We start from the raw sequence: 18397 nt of genomic DNA, 5'->3' as shown, positions 1-18397 counted from the left end.
TGGGGACCCACTTCCATGAAACCTGCCAGGGACTGACCCCTCGCTCTACCCGACGCAACACTGACCAACAACATCCATTTCCCAGTTTCACTAACCCCTGTGTGGTTACCCTTGGCAACCAAACCATCTGAGACCACATCCTTCTGTTTAACCTCCATAGCAATGTTCCAACTGTTATTCAACTCAATATTATCATTGTCATCAGGACTTTTTTTCACCTTGTTTGCTAGGACAGTGTCTATGGAGGGACCATCTACAGGCAGGCAGTTATTCCCTATGGGACATTCGCGCAGTTTCACATTGCCCCCTATTATCCAACACTCCAATAACGACTGTCCTACCAACGTACATTTTTCGCCACCAATATCTTTAATCATTTCTGTGCCCATTGGTACCTCAACCTGCACCTCCCTGCGAGTGATGGATTGAATTCCCACTACTATTGCGTCTGTTCCGGGCCCTCTCTTTACATGAGGTCCAGCGGGGTGAGACGGCACACGCACCATGTACCAACCACTGCTCAGCTGCACCTCGGACCGCACCAGCAGGAATTCACCTCATCACACCATATGGAGAGACTTCCACTATGTCTATCGTTTCTGATTCCTCTAGCACAGGGATATGCAATTAGCGGACCTCCAGCTGTTGCAGAACTACAACGCCCATGAGGCATAGCAAGACTCTGACAGCCACAAGCAGCAGAGGCATGATGGGACTTGTAGTTTTGCAACAGCTGGAGGTCCGCTAATTGCATATCCCTGCTCTAGCAGTTCCCCTGAGCGCCTTCCACACACAACTGCGGCTGGAAGCTCTCGCAGAGAACTGTGACACCGCTTTCCACAAAATTAACCAACATTGCAGGAACCAATTTTGATCAACATTGCTTAACATCGCCTGTACCACGTGTCTCCACTGATTGGTACTACGCAGTACCAAGTCGCCCATCTGCGGTGGACACATGCAGGTGTACAGCGGAAAGATTGTTACCGACTCAACAACATCTCCGTTATTTCTAGACATGCCACATCTAAACACAGAACTCTAGGGACTTTTTCCTTACTAACGACATGGAGGGGCTCATTTGCTAATGCTTGAGAGGCTGAGAGACTCGGAGACCTCCACCTCAGAGGCAACTGACAAAACTTGCAGCTCCCCATGAGTGCTGCAAAACGCATCGGTCACACTCATCCTCTCATTTTCAGCAACGCTGAGCCCTTCTTAGCCCTTGTACACACGGTCGGAGAGTCTGTTGGAATGAGTCTTATCGGACCGCGTCGTCAGGTAATCCGACTGTGTGTGGTATGCATCGGACTGATTCCGTCCGAATCTCCGTCCGATCCAAATTTCCAACATGTTGGAAATATTTCCCGACCAACTGGGCCGGACGGACCTAATCCAAACATGTGTAGAGCATTTTGATCGGACCAAGTGCCACGCATGCTCAGATCAAATTCCTACATCAAAGCTATTGGCTACTAGCCTGAATGTAGTCCCATCGTAACGAAATTACGTCATCACGTTCTGAAAGATCGGATTTTTCGGCAACTTGGCCCGACCGTGTGTATGCAACAGTTTCGGACACAATCCGTCAGACTAAATCCGACCGTGTGTACGTGGGCTCAGTCTTTATCCATTATCCTACCATCCTGACACTCAACATTACTCATCTCTTTTGCTGTGGACAAAACCGCTGCTTTGTATGCGCCCTTTTGAGATTTTTCCAATTTGAAAGAGTTGACTTCTGCAAAAGTCAACGCACCCGTGTCTACTGGCCCTGCAGCCTCTCCCATTTGTCACAGCAGCAATAGTGTCCACCTTACTATTACCTTCATAAATTTCTTTCCACCACGCTAACACCTTTTATGGCTAGACTATTCCAGTCTCCAGCACTCCGTAGTACTGCTCCCTCTGTCCATGGAGACACAGGTGGACAGACTGGTTTAGCAGCAGGCATCCTGCACCAGTCCCTGTCAACCACATCAGAATGTGATAATTCATGCTCCGTCATTTGAGCTTTTTTCCCATTGTGTTCCACTTGAGCAGTATGAGAGCTGCCCTGGAGCCCCTCCAGCTCCAACACACGGAGTCCTCGTGAGATTTCCAGGGACAACTCTGCGGCACTGCCTGTGGTTGCCATGGGAAAACCTACATCAGAAATACATTCCGCATTATTAAGGATGAGCTCAGGTGTGTTCGCATGGAACACGTGCAGAGCCCGCCAGGAAGTCGGCGCAGCGCTGAACTAATCACAGAGATCGGGAAATGTCTCACTGCCTGTGATTAGCGCAGAGTTGCACCAACTTCCTGGCGGGCTCTGCACGTGTTCCGTGCGAACACACCTGAGCTCATCCCTACTCATTATCATTCCTGACTCTCATAGGCTGCCCCAGCTCATTACCAGCTTGAGCCTGTAGGATATTTATTACATCACTTTTTTTCTTTATAAAACACTCTCTCACCCGCCGGGGTGGGTACGCAGTCATCCTGGGAAAACCTCAAGCTCAGACACCATGAGCTTCTGGGAGGTCTCCAGGGACAACCCTGTTGTGCTTGCCATGGTTTCTAGGGGCAATGGCACATATCATCTATCTTTCAGTGGTCACCCCTGACATATAAACTTCATCACTCTGCTGAATCAGCCCTGTCCTTTGCACAGAACCGTTTTCCCTTTTAAACACCAACATAGAGGGAAATGTATCACCATTTTCAGAATTGTTAGTACTCACCACATCATTAGGTTTAGATTTAACCCTTGCCTTTGCTACAAAGAGCATTGCATGGGGACAAGTCCCTAACAGTCCTCAAGCTTGCTGCAGGTTTAGCTTTAAACTGTGCTTTGCTACTAGACAGGGTATTAATTTGCAGCAAGTCTCTGAAAGCTGATTTTCTCACTGGACTTACTCCCACTTCACTGGGAATAGTTCCATGACCAGTCTCTCTCACATTTGTAACGGTCTTACCATTCCAGTTGACAGGTGTGGAAAGCTTCAATTGAGGGCGGTGTGCCTTCTTTGCTGTGCTATCACAAGCTAATGCCCCCACATGGACACGGGGCAACATTGCATCCTTCTTGGATTTTCCAACATCCCCTGCAGGCCAAACAGGTTTCCTGTTGCCAGGGGTAACAGCAGACACACACACATGGTCATACCCCTTGCAGGATGCTGAAAACTGTGCCCTCTTCTCTGGGCTGACCATTTCACTCAGAATTTGAGCACGTCTCGGCTGTAGCTCCTACTTTCTGCAAACAATTTCTCCGGTTGCTATGGGAGAACACATCCTCCCTGCTGAATTTTTCCAGTGCTCTCTAGATTGGATTGCTCCCAGGAAACTGTCGTAGTCATCTCGGTTATAACCCATCCAGCGGTACACCTCTTGGTACTCTTGCATCAGAAAAGGTTGCACCAATTCAGCCCAGCAGATTCTGGGCCACCCTTGGGAGGAAGCAATCACAAATTCAGCCAAAAAGACTTCAACGTGTTCAGAAGGCAACATAGGCCGTATGAAGTCAGCTGTACGGATTTATGCTTTGTTGCCATGGGCAACTGCACCCATCTGCTCATTTTTTGTACTAAGTGATGGCTTGCTTTGCTTTTCCCTTTGCTCCGGTGCGGCCAAGTGCATCTTGCACCAGTCTGGGGCTTGTTCTGTCGATAACAACCCCTCCAGCCACAGGGTTCTGTCTCATCTCGGCATACATTGCTTCCTTTTTGCATTTTGAGCGCCCCATCTCTGTAGTCAGGCACACAACACTTTTTAACACAGTTCCTTTTAACACAGGAAAATTTTACGTACTGTCTCTTTAAGACTTGCAAGCAACACACTTTCACATGCAGACTCCACTGGTTCATATTAGCTGATCCTCACAGCATTGCTGCACAGTTTCTTGCTACTCACTGTTTTTGGTATGCGAGGATCTGGAACTCTTCTGTCATGCCCGCATTCTCCACCACTTGTGGTATTGGGGGTTATTTAGCTTCAGTGTAGAGCTTACTAGTGAGCTGAGTCTGCAGTTTAAGGGCTTTTTTGGCCCATGTTTATTGAAGTAAAACAAAAACCATCCATCCAGCATTCCCACGCAGGGGTTTCTCCCACAAAGCAATAATGAAATAAATTGAAAAATACAGAGCCACCTGGCTCTCTGGTCAGCACTGCTGTTCAGGCATGCCTTTCTCTCCAAAATCTGGTGTAAACCAGCAATATTCCAGGTAGCACAGGGTCCCAATGCCACAATAAATATTATGTATGTGAATGCAAGGTCCTAGGTTTAGTAGCATTCCACGCTGATGGGTGCTTATGTAGCATAGGGCTCAACAAGTGGTGGACTAAATATGGACCTTCCAAATGTTTTAATTGACCCCTTGAAGATATAGGAATCGGAGGCTTTGTACCAGTGGAGACCCCAGAATCCTTACTATGTTACAGGTAGGCTACAGTTGGGGGCCCATCAAGCCTCATGGAACTAGGAGAGACTGAACCATCTGTCCCTGTCACAGACAAGGCAGCAGGTGTTTGTTACTGTGGCCTTGCACCATTGGGGTTTTAGATTCCCACCAGAAACTCCATCTATGTGAAGTTTATGTTCTCCCTGCAAAACAGAAAAAACGGGGAGAACATACAAGAGTCCAGCTCCAGGAATAAGACAAAATCTGCTCCAGTAGGGCCCCCCAGTGCAAGGGTTAAATGCTTGTTATGTCTAGGGCAGGGGTGGGAAACCTTTTTTAGTGGTGGAGTTCTACCCGAGCAACATTAAAGAGATGAAAGATAACTTGAGGTTCGGCATTTGTTTCTGGACATTAATTATCAAGGCCTAACTAAGTATTAGGGAAAATTAGGAGGAACAGGAAGTGAGAAATTCAGACAAAGAAAAAAAACATTTAGAAGGGAAATCAAAGGAAAGGGTAAGTGAACCAACAATGCACTAGCTTTAGGCTCGGTTCACACAGGGGGCGACACGAGGCGACACGACTTGCCGTGCCGCGACCTGACAAGTTGCCCCCGTTCTGTACTACGGAACCGTTCTAAAAGGAGCGACTCGAGTCGCTCCGACTTAGAAAAAAGGTTCCTGTACTACTTTTGGGCGACCTCGGGCGACTTGCATTGACTTCTATACAGAAGTCATTTGCAAGTCGCCGCTGGGGTCGCGGCACGGCAAGTCGTGTCGCCTCGTGTCGCCCCCTGTGTGAACCGAGCCTAAAGGAACCTATTTAGAAAATAAAAACGATCCTTTACAACCCCTTTAACTGATCCTCCACTCCTATGGCAGACGGTGCTCCTCCATGCTCCAGGGGAGGCTACTGACCCTGCATTGGTCTTGGTGGCGTTAGGCCTTAGACAGCTGGAGCATGGGGGAGAAGACACTACGGGGGCTGGTCTAGCAGCGTAGGGGATCGGATAAGTAATTATTTTATGCCCCCTAGACCTAAATGAGCAATTAACCCTTGCAGTGTGGTCCCCCTGGAGTTGAGTTTTAACACACTGGTGTGAATTGGCTCTAAATGGCCAAAGCACAGCTTTCTTCTAAAACGTGACTCAATGTTGAGTACTGTTTGTGCCATGTCCTCCTCCTATTCCTCCATCTGAGCTTTCAGATTTCTCCTAATAGGAGGTTTGGGGATTATGGCTGTCCAGGAATTTTTGAGTATGGTGTGACCTAGATTATGGTTGCCCTATATCGGAGTATGGTGTGGCCTGAATTATTGCTGTCCAGGTATGAGTATTGTGTGGATTATGGCTGTCCAGGTATGAGTATGGTGTGGGGTATGGTTGTCCAGGTAGGAGTATGGTGTGGGATATGGTTGTCCAGGTATGAGTATGGTGTGGGGTATGGTTGTCCAGGTATGAGTATTGTGTGGATTATGGCTGTCCAGGTATGAGTATGGTGTGGGGTATGGTTGTCCAGGTAGGAGTATGGTGTGGGGTATGGTTGTCCAGGTAGGAGTATGGTGTGGGGTATGGTTGTCCAGGTAGGAGTATGGTGTGGGGTATGGTTGTCCAGGTAGGAGTATGGTGTGGGGTATGGTTGTCCAGGTAGGAGTATGGTGTGGGGTATGGTTGTCCAGGTAGGAGTATGGTGTGGGGTATGGTTGTCCAGGTAGGAGTATGGTGTGGGGTATGGTTGTCCAGGTAGGAGTATGGTGTGGGGTATGGTTGTCCAGGTAGGAGTATGGTGTGGGGTATGGTTGTCCAGGTAGGAGTATGGTGTGGGGTATGGTTGTCCAGGTAGGAGTATGGTGTGGGGTATGGTTGTCCAGGTAGGAGTATGGTGTGGGGTATGGTTGTCCAGGTAGGAGTATGGTGTTGGGTTATGGCTTTCCAGGAATGAGTATGGTGTGATCTGGATTATGGCTGTCCATGTATCAGAGTATGGTGTGGCCTGGACATTAGCAAGGCCTCATCACAAGAGAGCAGTTGTACAGTAACAATGAAGGGTTTGCTGGTTCTTTGGGATTGTGTGTGCGTCTGCACAGAACTGTCAAGTAAACAGGACTGGAAAAGACGTCAGCAGCTGCAAAACGGCGAGGGGGTGTGAGGTCTCTGTCAATGATGGCGGGCGGGGGGGGGGGGCAGTTAATGAAAACTGAGCGTAGACAAAGAGATCAGTCGTGGGGAAAAATATGAGGGTAAGGGGAGACGGGAATGCTTGGAGTAATAACAGCGAATTAAGCCAGGCAGGCCGCAGGCAGAACACAATGTAATGGTTAGAAGATGGATATCCAATCCGCCGAGCTTATAGAATGAACGGCCGTGTGGTCACACCTGTTGTGTGCTGTCGGGGAATTGGGTTATTAGTTACTCAGCTGTCACTATGTGGTGCTATGTTGGGACAAACTCTTCCTGTCTGTGTTATGGACGATCTGTCTGCCTCCAATGCCAGTCACAGTGCCAAACAAGACGTGCTGAATCTCTATTGGGGAAAGATCAGCATCAGGGAGACCACAAACAATACTGGACACCAGTCCTTTGCCCTCTGCCTGACTACCGCCTGACTACCGCTTTTAAGGTTCAATTTCTCTTTGTTCCTATTGTAGTTCTGAAGTGAGATTTTGCTCCAGGGAACCTAAAGGATGACATGGGGGGGCCACTCCTGCTGAGGCCAGCCATGGGGCGCCACACTCCCATTGGTTGTGCTCTCACCCAAACTGTCAAACCATCCAATGGCTGGTGTCATAACTGATCACATGTGCAGCATCATGCCAGTTGTAGATTAAATAGAGGCAAAGATGGCAGCTTCCTTGGCTGAAAACTATAGGGGGGGGGGGGGGCTTACTTGCACTTTTATTGTATGTATGTGTATATATATATATAATGTATGTATAATAAATTATATATACATTTTTATATTTATTATACACCACAGCTTCAACTCTTCTGGGAAGGCTGTCTACAAGGTTTCAGAATGTTTGACCATTCCTCCAGAAGCACATTTGTGAGGTCAGGCACTGAGATGTATGAGAAGGCCCGGCTCGCAGTCTCTGCTCTAATTCATCCCTAAGGTGTTCGATCGGGTTGAGGTCAGGACTCTGTGCAGGCCAGTCAATTTCTTCCACACCGAACTCGCTCTACTATGTCTTTATGGACCTTTCTTTGTGCTATGGTCCTGATCATTTGGTAGAGAGCGGATTATGGTGTGTGTGGGGGGGGGGGGGGGGGGGGGCGCAGGGGGCCTAGGACTTTCAAGGGTTGGGCTTGGCCCCTTGGTTCCAGTGAAGGGAACACTTAAGGCATCGGCATACCGAGACATTTTGGACAATTTCATGCTCCCAACTTAGTGGGAACAGTTTGGGGATGGCCACTTCCTGTTCCAACGTGACTGCGCACCAGTGCACAAAGCAAGGCCCATAAAGACACGGATGAGTGAGTTTGGGGTGAAGGAACTTGACTGGTCTACACAGAGTCCTGACCTCAACCCGATACAACACCTTTGGGATGAATTGGAGTGGAGACCACAAGCCAGGCCTTCTCATCCACATCAATGCCTGACCTCACAAATGCTCTTCTGGAAGAAGACACCCTCCTAAACCTTGTGGACCGCCTTCCCAGAAGATTTGAAGCTTTTATAGCTGCAAAGGGTGGGCCAACTCAATATTGAACCCTACAGACTAAGACTGGGATGTCATTAAAGTTCATGTGGGTGTAAATGCAGGCGTCCCAATACTTTTGGTAATATAGTGTACATCAAGAAAATGACAGCTGAGATGTGTTTTGCTTCCAATGAGGAATGTAGAATGTAGATACATCCTGTACATTCCTGATGATGACATCCTCATGCCTTGTCTGGGGTGGTGAGGAGAACTCGGAAATCTATATTTTGTTTATCTGCGTTAAACTGGCACATCTCCAGATTGCACAATCGCACTCACTCACTCCGGACCGATCACATGACAGCGGCGAGGAATCGCTATCCTCTTATCTTCTTCCGGTGTGTGTGAAGACAACTAGACAAAAAGCCATCATTAAAAATGGACAGAAATATCCGATTTTCTTTTGTTTTTTAGCTTTGGATAGAGTATGGAAGTGTTAATCTGTCATATTTGTAGATTTTCCTACGATTGTTCATATGAAAAATCTCATCACACATTTGAATAATTCATCGTACATACTTGATGAATGACATTCGATTTGCTCTTAACATTCGATCTTGGAATGAATGTTATTTCCCAAATAAAAACAACACGCTGTTGGGGAAAATAAAATTCAAACAAATGATTTTCTTTCTTGCTCCTTTTAAACTTTTACATCACTACAATCGAAAACGAACATCAATTTGAACCCCATGATGAGAAAATGAAGCGAACGTTCCCAAAACAAACATTTAACGTTCTACTGGTGTATGGCCAGCCTTAGAAACTTTTGTACATTTTGAATTGCCTGTGTGTGGAATCTCCCTCTATATGTGCTTTTTGCTCCATGTCAAGAAAGAAAGTGAGAGGAAATCCTTCATTTTAGCGTTGTCACCAACAAAAAGTGAGGGTAAGTCTTCCAATGAGCTTGCCTGTCCTGGTGACAAGGAGAAGGAGAATTGTCTTACATTGTAGAGATTGCCCCTCATTTCCTGTTGTGTTCCTGCAACAGGAAGTTGATGAGCACCGTACCATGAAGCGCCGAAATAATAAACTTGTAGGAATGTATGATATCTCATGAGAGTCGCCTTTTAGCAGGATGGTCCCGCTGGGCAGTGCGAGGACTGGCTGAATAGCAGAAGTGCCCATATAGTAGTGGTAAGAAAGGGCTTGGGCTTCTGATGGTGACGATCATATCCCAGACCTAGGAGGGCTTTGATCACCAACATTGGCTGCCTGTGTGAGACATTGATTACTACAGTTCAGGGTATATTTGAAGCCATTAATGAGTGCAATTTACTGACACCAATGCAGCCCTTTATTCCCCTCCCACTGACACCAGCAGTGTGGCATTTGTTCCTCCCGCTGACAGTGGCAGAGCGGCGCGTGTTCCTCTCACTGAAAGTGGCAGAGCGGCGTTTGTTCCTCCTGCTGACAGCGGCAGAGCGGCGCATTGTTCCTCCTGCTGACAGCGGCAGAGCGGCGCGTGTTCCTCCTGCTGACAGCGGCAGAGCGGCGCGTGTTCCTACTGCTGACAGCCGCAGAGCGGCGCGTGTTCCTCCTGCTGACAGCGGCAGAGCGGCGCGTGTTCCTCCTGCTGACAGCGGCAGAGCGGCGCGTGTTCCTCCTGCTGACAGCGGCAGAGCGGCGCGTGTTCCTCCTGCTGACAGCGGCAGAGCGGCGCGTGTTCCTCCTGCTGACAGCGGCAGAGCGGCGCGTGTTCCTCCTGCTGACAGCGGCAGAGCGGCGCGTGTTCCTCCTGCTGACAGCGGCAGAGCGGCGCGTGTTCCTCCTGCTGACAGCGGCAGAGCGGCGCGTGTTCCTCCTTCTGACAGCGGCGCGTGTTCCTCCTGCTGACAGCGGCAGAGCGGCGCGTGTTCCTCCTGCTGACAGCGGCAGAGCGGCGCGTGTTCCTCCTGCTGACAGCGGCAGAGCGGCGCGTGTTCCTCCTGCTGACAGCGGCAGAGCGGCGCGTGTTCCTCCTGCTGACAGCGGCAGAGCGGCGCGTGTTCCTCCTGCTGACAGCGGCAGAGCGGCGTTTGTTCCTCCTGCTGACAGCGGCAGAGCGGCGTTTGTTCCTCCTGCTGACAGCGGCAGAGCGGCGTTTGTTCCTCCTGCTGACAGCGGCAGAGCGGCGCGTGTTCCTCCTGCTGACAGCGGCAGAGCGGCGCGTGTTCCTCCTGCTGACAGCGGCAGAGCGGCGCGTGTTCCTCCTTCTGACAGCGGCACGTGTTCCTCCTGCTGACAGCGGCAGAGCGGCGCGTGTTCCTCCTTCTGACAGCGGCACGTGTTCCTCCTGCTGACAGCGGCAGAGCGGCGCGTGTTCCTCCTGCTGACAGCGGCGCGTGTTCCTCCTGCTGACGTGGGAGAGGGGTGCGTGTTCCTCCCGCCGACTTCGGCAAATCAACTTCCCTTTTTTTTTTTTTTTTTTTTTTTTTTTTTTCCCCACTAATAAAAATGCAGGGCCATCTTATCTGCACACTGATTCCAGAGCATTTCTTCCTTCGGCACTGTTAACTTCATATTTAGCATCTTCAATTCGCTGTGATAGGCTAATGGTATTTTGGCGCACACCATAAGTTTAGGTGTCCCACGTGCTCCGTCCTCTGCCCCACCCCCCATTTCCAGGCCTGCTGATTTATACACCTTTTCCAAGGTATGGAAATCTCCCCAACAGGACATAGACTGGAAAAATTAACTGAGGAATTTTTACCCTTCTCTACCCCACCCAAACACCTAAATAATGCAGTCATGGTGGAGCCTCCTCATCACAGGTCCTGGAGTAGCTGCCCCACTCTGTAGTCACCTTTTTGAAGGCTGGTTTACACCACTAGCTGCATTAGAATGCATTTTGAGGGCAGTTATGCCGAAGCACGATAAGCAGCGCATTGCATGGTTTAATGCCTGTTCACACCAGTGTGTTAGGACTGTGATGGGCAGCCATGGAGAGCACAGCCCCAAAGCAAGACAAGGCAAAAAGCTTGCTTCCCGCTCTTGCCAGTACACACCAGTGTGTTGCGTAGGCTTGCCACCGCATCCCTTTAACACCAAACACGTGTTTCTGTGGCTGATCAATGTGGTAATTAAACTCACTTGGTGCCTTATCTGCATTAGATTAGCCCCAGAACCTGTATAATTTATGTGTTCAGGTTTCCAGGGATGAAGAGGCAACCCTAGTGTGTGCTAAAAAAATAAAAATAAAAAGTATGGCGCTGAAGCATAGTGATGTGAACTGGCTTAATGGAGAACACGGCTTGTTGCCTTGTCTTGTGTTGGAACTGTGCTGGGCAAGACTACTGATAGCAGTCCCAATGCACCTCATGTGAATAGACCCTTAGGGTGCCAAGAGATCTGGAACCTTCTCATCTGCCAGTCATGAACTGGACTGGAAAAGGTTTGGTACTAGTTGTATCTGGCATCATATGCAAACCAAAGGGCTTTGGGGTGTCCATATGTTTCTATAGATATGGAATGTTTTATTTTATGCTTGTCCTCCATCTAAAAATGTCCTGTCCCCTTTTTATTTTTTTCTCTACAGGTTTCCTGCTGAGCATCGTGTAATGACCTCAAATGTCGTCAAAGCAGCTTCTCCATTGGCTAGCGCTGTGACAGGTAAGACATTACCATCCTATACTAATTAGCAACTGGGTGACAGGGAATCAAACTTTGGTGCCACATCCCATTCAAAAAAGAAAAAGGGCAGGCGAGACTTTTAAAGGTACCAAAATATAGAATAGACAATCAATTAGAAAAAATATAAATTTTTATTGAAACAATTCATAAAAATCGCAAAAAACATTTAGAAGAGTCACACAATATTTCTGTGGACATGTAACAACCACTTCTTACTCTACATGTTTCACTCGGAAGAGCTTCTTCAGGAGTTTTTGGAAGTGTCGCATGAAGTAATATTTACTATAAAGAAAACAGTTGTAAATGAATATGCTTAAAGGTTGCCATAAATATAATCACATGGCATGTCAGTATATATATAAAAATATTATTTTATTAGTGGGGAGAAAGAAATTACACACTTTGTAGAGACATTGGTTACAAAATAATGATGAACTGAAAAGGAATTACCATCATATCTCACCAGAGAAGAGGGTAAGCTGTCCTGAACATTCCCAAATATTTACTCTGCACGCTTTCCAAAATGATCCACTGCCAAGTTTACATCAAATCTGCAGAGATTAGACCTGAAATCTTTATTTTCCGTATCCATTAGGCACTTATAGGGTGTGTTTGAGAACAAGATTACAAGTTAACTTTTCCCTGGTGAGTTGAATCATCACCTGGCTTCTTATGCGTTTATAGACTGTGATGGTGACGTTTCCCTGAACTACTTTGTGTCTTTGTACCCTCTGCTTATCTACAGGGGTGGAATTATTAAAGTGGTTGTAAAGGCACAAGGTTTTTTTTACCTTAATGCATACTCTGCATGAAGGTATAAAAATTTGTTTCCCCCCCATACTTACCTGAGCCCCCTCTCGATCTAGCGATGTCCACAAGAGCCTTGCATCTCCTGGGACATGCACTTCTGATTGGCTTTTGGCAACAATGGAAGCCATTGGCTCCCTCTGCTGTCAATCGCAGCCAGTGAGCCAGGCGGGAGACGAGGGGGCCGTGGCTCGGGAGCGCACCTGCTTGGGTGCCCCTGAAGCAAGCTGCTTTCTGTAGGGGCACCTGGGAGGGGGGAGTAGCCAGGAGTGCCAGTATGGGACCCGCGAAGAGAAGGATCTGGGCTGCTCTGTGGAAAACCACTGTGCAGAGCATGTAAGTGTAACATCTTTTGTTATTAAAAAAAAAAAAAATATATATATATATATATATATATATATATATATATATATATTTATTTATTTATTTATTTATTTATTTATATATTTTTTTTTTTTTTTTTTTTATATATATATATATATATAATGAAAAACATGGGACTGTGCACTTTGCAAGTACAGTTGCTCCAGAGTAAATGAGATGCTTTACTTTGCAAAGAATACCCAGTCACATGCAAGGAAAAAAAAAAAAGCGTATTTCCTTGAACATGATTGGCTGATGGAAGTCAACAGAGATACCCCTCATGTACTAAGCTCTGGGGCAACTGCACTTGCAAAGTGCACAGCCTATTTGCCTTTGGTAAATCCACCCCACAGTGTCACTTGGTAATTCTACATTATCATATTAGTCTGTCAAAGCTGGAAGAGCTGTTCCAATCATTTATGAATATGACTGCGTGGTACCTGCACTGGAAATTAGTCGTTTGATGTTTATGGAAATTGGTTTTGCGGCTTTATTCCAGTGTCTTCTGTGGGAGGCAGTTAAATAACAGCTGCGATTAGTTGTGCTGTGAAATTGCTGGACGGGAAGTCTGCTGTGTGTTGGAAAATGTGCCTCCCATCTTTCCCGTGTTCAGCTTTACATCTCCTGTCCTGATAATCTTAAAGCCCCATTAAAATTTTAATTGACTACATGCATTCCAGGGACGGTAACCACCTGACCTCCGTAAGATTTCCCCCCCCCCCCCCCCTTCATGACCAGGGCATTTTTTTTTGCAATACGGCACTGCGTTACTTTAACTGACAATTGCGCAATAATGCAACACTGTACCCAAATAAAATTTATGTCCTCCTTTTTTTTTTTTTTTTTTTTCACAAATAGAGCTTTCTTTTGTGTTTTTATATTTTTTTGTGCTATAACCAAAAAAAAGACAAATTTTTGAAAAAAAAAAGTATATATATTTTTTTACTTTTCTGCTATAGAACCAATCTAATAAGAAACATTGAAAAAAAATTGAATTTCTTCATCAATTTAGGCCAATATGTTTTCTGCTATATATTTTTGATAAAAAAAAATCCCAATAAGCGTATATTGATTGGTTTACACAAACGTTATAGTGTCTACAAACTATGTTGTGTTTTCTTTTTTTTTTTTGCTGGTAATGGCGCAATCAGTAGCTTATATCGGGACTGCGATATCTCTGTGGACGTTTTGACACTGACGCTTTTTGGGGACTAGTGACACTAATGCAGTGATCAGTGCTAAAAAATGTCTCTGTACTAAAGACACTGGCTGGGAAGGGTTAATATCAGGGGCGATCAAAGGCCAACTGTGTGCCTAGCCAGTTTTTTTTTTTTTTTTTTTTTAACAGGAGGAGGTGCTTCTACTAGGTGAAGGCATGGATCTGTGTCCCTGCTTTTGCAGGAATATAGGATCCAGGCCTTCCTGCTGACAGAATGTTTACATATGCAGACCACCGTCCTGCCTCTGTGCTGCATGATCGGCGGCTGCCGGCGCACATCCAGTCCACAATACCCGCAGATCAGCTCCCAATGTGTATATTCACATAGAGAGCGTGCTGCAGGTATGCGCGGCCCCAACCCACAAGTGTCGGATCAGGTAGGCAGGTCAAGATCAGTGCCAGCTTGCGCCATATATTTAAACGGTAAGTTCACCTTTTACAGAAAAAATCTCTGTGTGTGTGTGTGTGTGTGTGTGTGTGTGTGTGTGTGTGTGTGTATGTATATGTATGTATATGTATGTATGTATGTGTGTATATATATATATATATATATATATATATATATATATATATATAATGTATATATATATAATGTATATGTGTGGGTTTTTTTTTTTTGTAAGCAGCCACAGCTGCTTTAGGTGTTACAGGTGTCTTCACTTCACAGCTGGTCTCCTACTGCACATGTGCGAGTCGTGCTGTGATTTGTGAATGGTCCCGCCGTCTTCTGGGGGCTTGCATGCGTCCATGAAGGCAGAGGGGGGGGGGGGGGAGGCTGTAAATACTCGAGATCACAGCGGCGATCTTACCTGGAAGTGGGAGCAGATACCTGTCAAAACCAAGTACCTGCCTCCTGGCAAAGCCCCTCGTCCACATGTGAGAAGTTCAAAGGCCATTGGTGTGTGTGTGTGTGTGTGTGTGTGTAGTGTTTTTGTTTTTAGGAATACCATGTACCCCTTACTCATTCATAGAAGGAGGGGTGTTATCTGGGGCCTCCTTTTTTAAAAACCCGGGCCAGGGTTGTGGGAATCTGAAAGCCCCTTTTAGAGGGGGCCCCAGATACCACCTGCACCTTCTGTGAAAGAATAAGTGGTACATGGTATTCCTACTCATTCATAAAAAAAAAAAAAAAATGTAAGTAATCTGTATATAAAAACCACCAACTGTTTTTGATAAGTCGTTTTTTTTTAAAAATACAAAAATGTCCCACGATGTACCATCCATCATGAATCGCATCGTTCAGTGATGTAGATGCTCTTCAATCAAAATGAACGCCACCCACCAGGGCCACTTAATGACACCTCTCTGAACTGTCATCTGCAATATAGGGGAAGGGTTGGAGATGGTGGTGAAATCCTTGCCCAAAGTGGCCATTTTGAGGCATTGATGTTACCCCTTGTCCCTGTCCCTGCCCCCCCTATGTTTATGTAGCTGAGGTTTCCCAATCATGTTGGTTATTGGGTTGGGAGATGTCAGGGGTTGGTAAGTCTGTGGCAGGTGCAAGCACCTACTACTTCTTTAGTAACCATTTGAAAGCAGGAGGCTGTAATGTTTGGCCCGATCTTACATTCAGACCGGACACTTAGTTCATCAATGTTCCTCAGTGTGGAGAAGCACTTACATGTATTGAACCCAATGGTCTAGGTGGATAAAGCATCCAATCCAAGTTTACTCTTGAGTGGAGACGATAGGGGGTTTAAGAGTAAAGGTCCAATGCCACCAGAGCTGATCAGTTAAACTAGCCATACGGTGCAAGATTTCTCTAAGGTCTGCAGGCTGGACAAGTAACATGCAGGGCCAGATTAATGTAGGGGCAATTGGAGCTGCAGCTACAGGTCCCTACCCTTTTTAATATAGGCCCAGCAGGATCTGACTGACCATCAGGCACTGCCATTGCCCTACGGACGCCATCCACTGGCAACAACCCCCCCCCCCCCAAAGCATTTTGGAAAAGAAAAAAAATATAAGATGAAATTGTAAGAAAATAAGAAAAAAATAAATCCAAAAATAATATAAAAAATAAGTGCTCTCCCGAGAAAGCATTTTCCCCCCCCCCAGCATTTTGGGAAAACAAATAAATAAAAGATGAAATTGTAAAGAAAAATACAAAAAAATAATAAAACTTCTTTACTTTTGTGCCCACCAGCCCCCCCCCCAAAGCATTGTAAAAAATGAAATAAGTTAATTGTAAAAACAAAGTAAAAAAAAAATATGATGCATTCCTATACATTTTATTGTATGAATAGGAAAAAAAGTACAACAAATATTAAAAAAAAAAATTACAAAATGTAAAGTATATAAAAAAAAATCACACAGGTTGTACGCTCGCTCCTCTTGGCTCGCTCTCGCTCGCTCTCTTGCTCGCTCTCTTGCTCGCTCTCTCTCTTGCTCTCTCTCTTGCTCTCTCTCTTTGCTCGCTCTCTCTCTTGCTTGCTCTCTCTTGCTCGCTCGCTCGCTCTCTCTCTTGCTCGTTCGCTCTCTCCTTGCTCTCTTGCTCTCTCTCTCTGCTCGCTCTCTCTCTTGCTCGCTCTCTCTCTTGCTCGCCTCTCTCTCTTGCTCGCTCTCTCTCTTGCTCGCTCTCTCTCTTGCTCGCTCGCTCGCTCTCTCTCTCGCTCGCTCGCTCGCTCGCTCTCTCGCTCGCTCGCTCTCTCGCTCGCTCTCTTGCTCGCTCTCTCTCTCTCACTTGCTCGCTCCTCGCTCGCTCGCTCGCTCGCTCTCTCTCTCTCTTGCTCGCTCGCTCTCTCGCTCGCTCGCTCTCTCGCTCGCTCTCTTGCTCGCTCGCTCTCTCTCTCTCACTTGCTCGCTCTCTCGCTCGCTCGCTCGCTCGCTCTCTCTCTCTCTCTTGCCGTCTCTCTCTCTCTTGCTCGCTCTCTCTCTCTCTTGCTCGCTCTCTCTCTCTCTCTTGTTCTCTCTCTCTCTCTCTCTCTCGCTCTCTCTCTCTCGCTCTCTCTCTCTCTCTCGCTCTCTCGCTCTCTCGCTCTCTCTCTCGCTCTCGCTCTCTCTCCTCTCTCTCGCTCTCTCTCGCTCTCTCTCGCTCTCTCTCGCTCTCTCTCGCTCTCTCTCGCTCTCTCTCCTCTCTCTCGCTCTCTCTCTCGCTCTCTCTCCTCTCTCCTCTCTCTCTCTCTCTCTCTCTCTCTCTCTCTCTCTCGATAACAAAAGTTGAATTCATAAAGTGTAGTTAATATGGACAAATGCCTCTAAATCTGTGACCTTTTCAGACATGGACACAGTTGGGGGGGGGGGTTGAGTTGAAGACTTGGTGGCCCTTTAATTCTTCCCTAAAACTAAAGAGCGTCCAGCATGTGATCCCGGCACGGTCTCTCCGGCCCCCGACACAAGCAGAGGCCAGTGTCGCCGCACCAGACAAAGACCTAACACAGCAACACAATAGAGGGATTGATCCGGGTCCAGCAATGGCAGAGGGCAGGGAGGGGGTGTGATTGGGGGGGGGGGGGAGCGCCTGCAGTAATATGGCAAGTCATTAGCCCAGTTATTAATCCACCAATGGAGATCTCCCGATGTCAGAGTGCAGGTCAGGGAGGGGGACCATTCTGAGTCACGCTGTCCTGGAACTCTGGTAAGATTCTGAGATCTCAATGTTATAACTACCAGATAAAGTGGCCACCTTATCACCAGCTGTGCCCAGGCTGCTGACTATCTATTGAATTGCCTTCCTTCTACACTAGAAGTAGATCCATTCTTTTTCTATATATTTATACATTCCAAGGAACCGGGTTAAACTGTATTTCCACCTTGGCAGCCATATTTGAGAAACCCCCTTTCTATGTTTTCTCACGTGTTCCCATTCACCCAGCATGCATGGAAATATTACTTGCTGTCTAGATGTCTCTCTTGGAGCCGGATTATACATGGGGGAGTCTTGTAGGCAGCACAGTAAGTGGGTAGCACTTCCGCCTGGCAGCGCTGTGGTTATTGTTCAAATACCAATCATGGCACTACCTGCAAGGAGTTTGCATGTTCTCCCTGTGCCTGTGTGGGTTTCCTCCAGTACTCCGATTTCCTCCACACCAAAAGACATGCTAGGAGGTTAATTGGCCCTAATATGTGTATGTATGAATGTGAGGTTCTATTCGTACTTGTGCGACTTGTCGTGCAACTTTGGACGTCAACGCCGCATGACAAGTCGTTCTTCGTGTTTTCCACTGATAACCATTCGTATGCATTATATTGTCAAAAGTATTGGGACACCTGCCTTTACACACACACATTCATTCGTTTATTTTTTTAACAAAAGTTTTATTGAGTGTTTTAATTTTTTTTATTTTTTTAGAAACAAAAATACTCAATAACA

At 46.7% G+C, this 18397-nt stretch overlaps 1 protein-coding gene across 2 annotated transcripts in view; it reads left to right on the top strand.

The window, feature by feature from the left end:
• AGPAT1 (1-acylglycerol-3-phosphate O-acyltransferase 1) overlaps window positions 1-18397 on the top strand; it is a 125910-nt gene that overhangs the window by 46773 nt on the left and 60740 nt on the right. For both annotated transcript variants that reach the window (XM_077483764.1, XM_077483770.1), the window contains one exon: window positions 11602-11675. In XM_077483764.1, the coding sequence (XP_077339890.1) occupies window positions 11602-11675 (74 nt within the window). The remainder of the gene's footprint in view (window positions 1-11601; window positions 11676-18397) is intronic.

This window comes from Lithobates pipiens, unplaced genomic scaffold (genome assembly GCF_037356315.1).
Source record: "Lithobates pipiens isolate NorthernLeopardFrog02 unplaced genomic scaffold, aLitPip1_a1.2 Scaffold_1, whole genome shotgun sequence".
NCBI lineage: Eukaryota > Metazoa > Chordata > Amphibia > Anura > Ranidae > Lithobates > Lithobates pipiens.
This window is presented reverse-complemented; position numbering and strand designations above follow the sequence as displayed.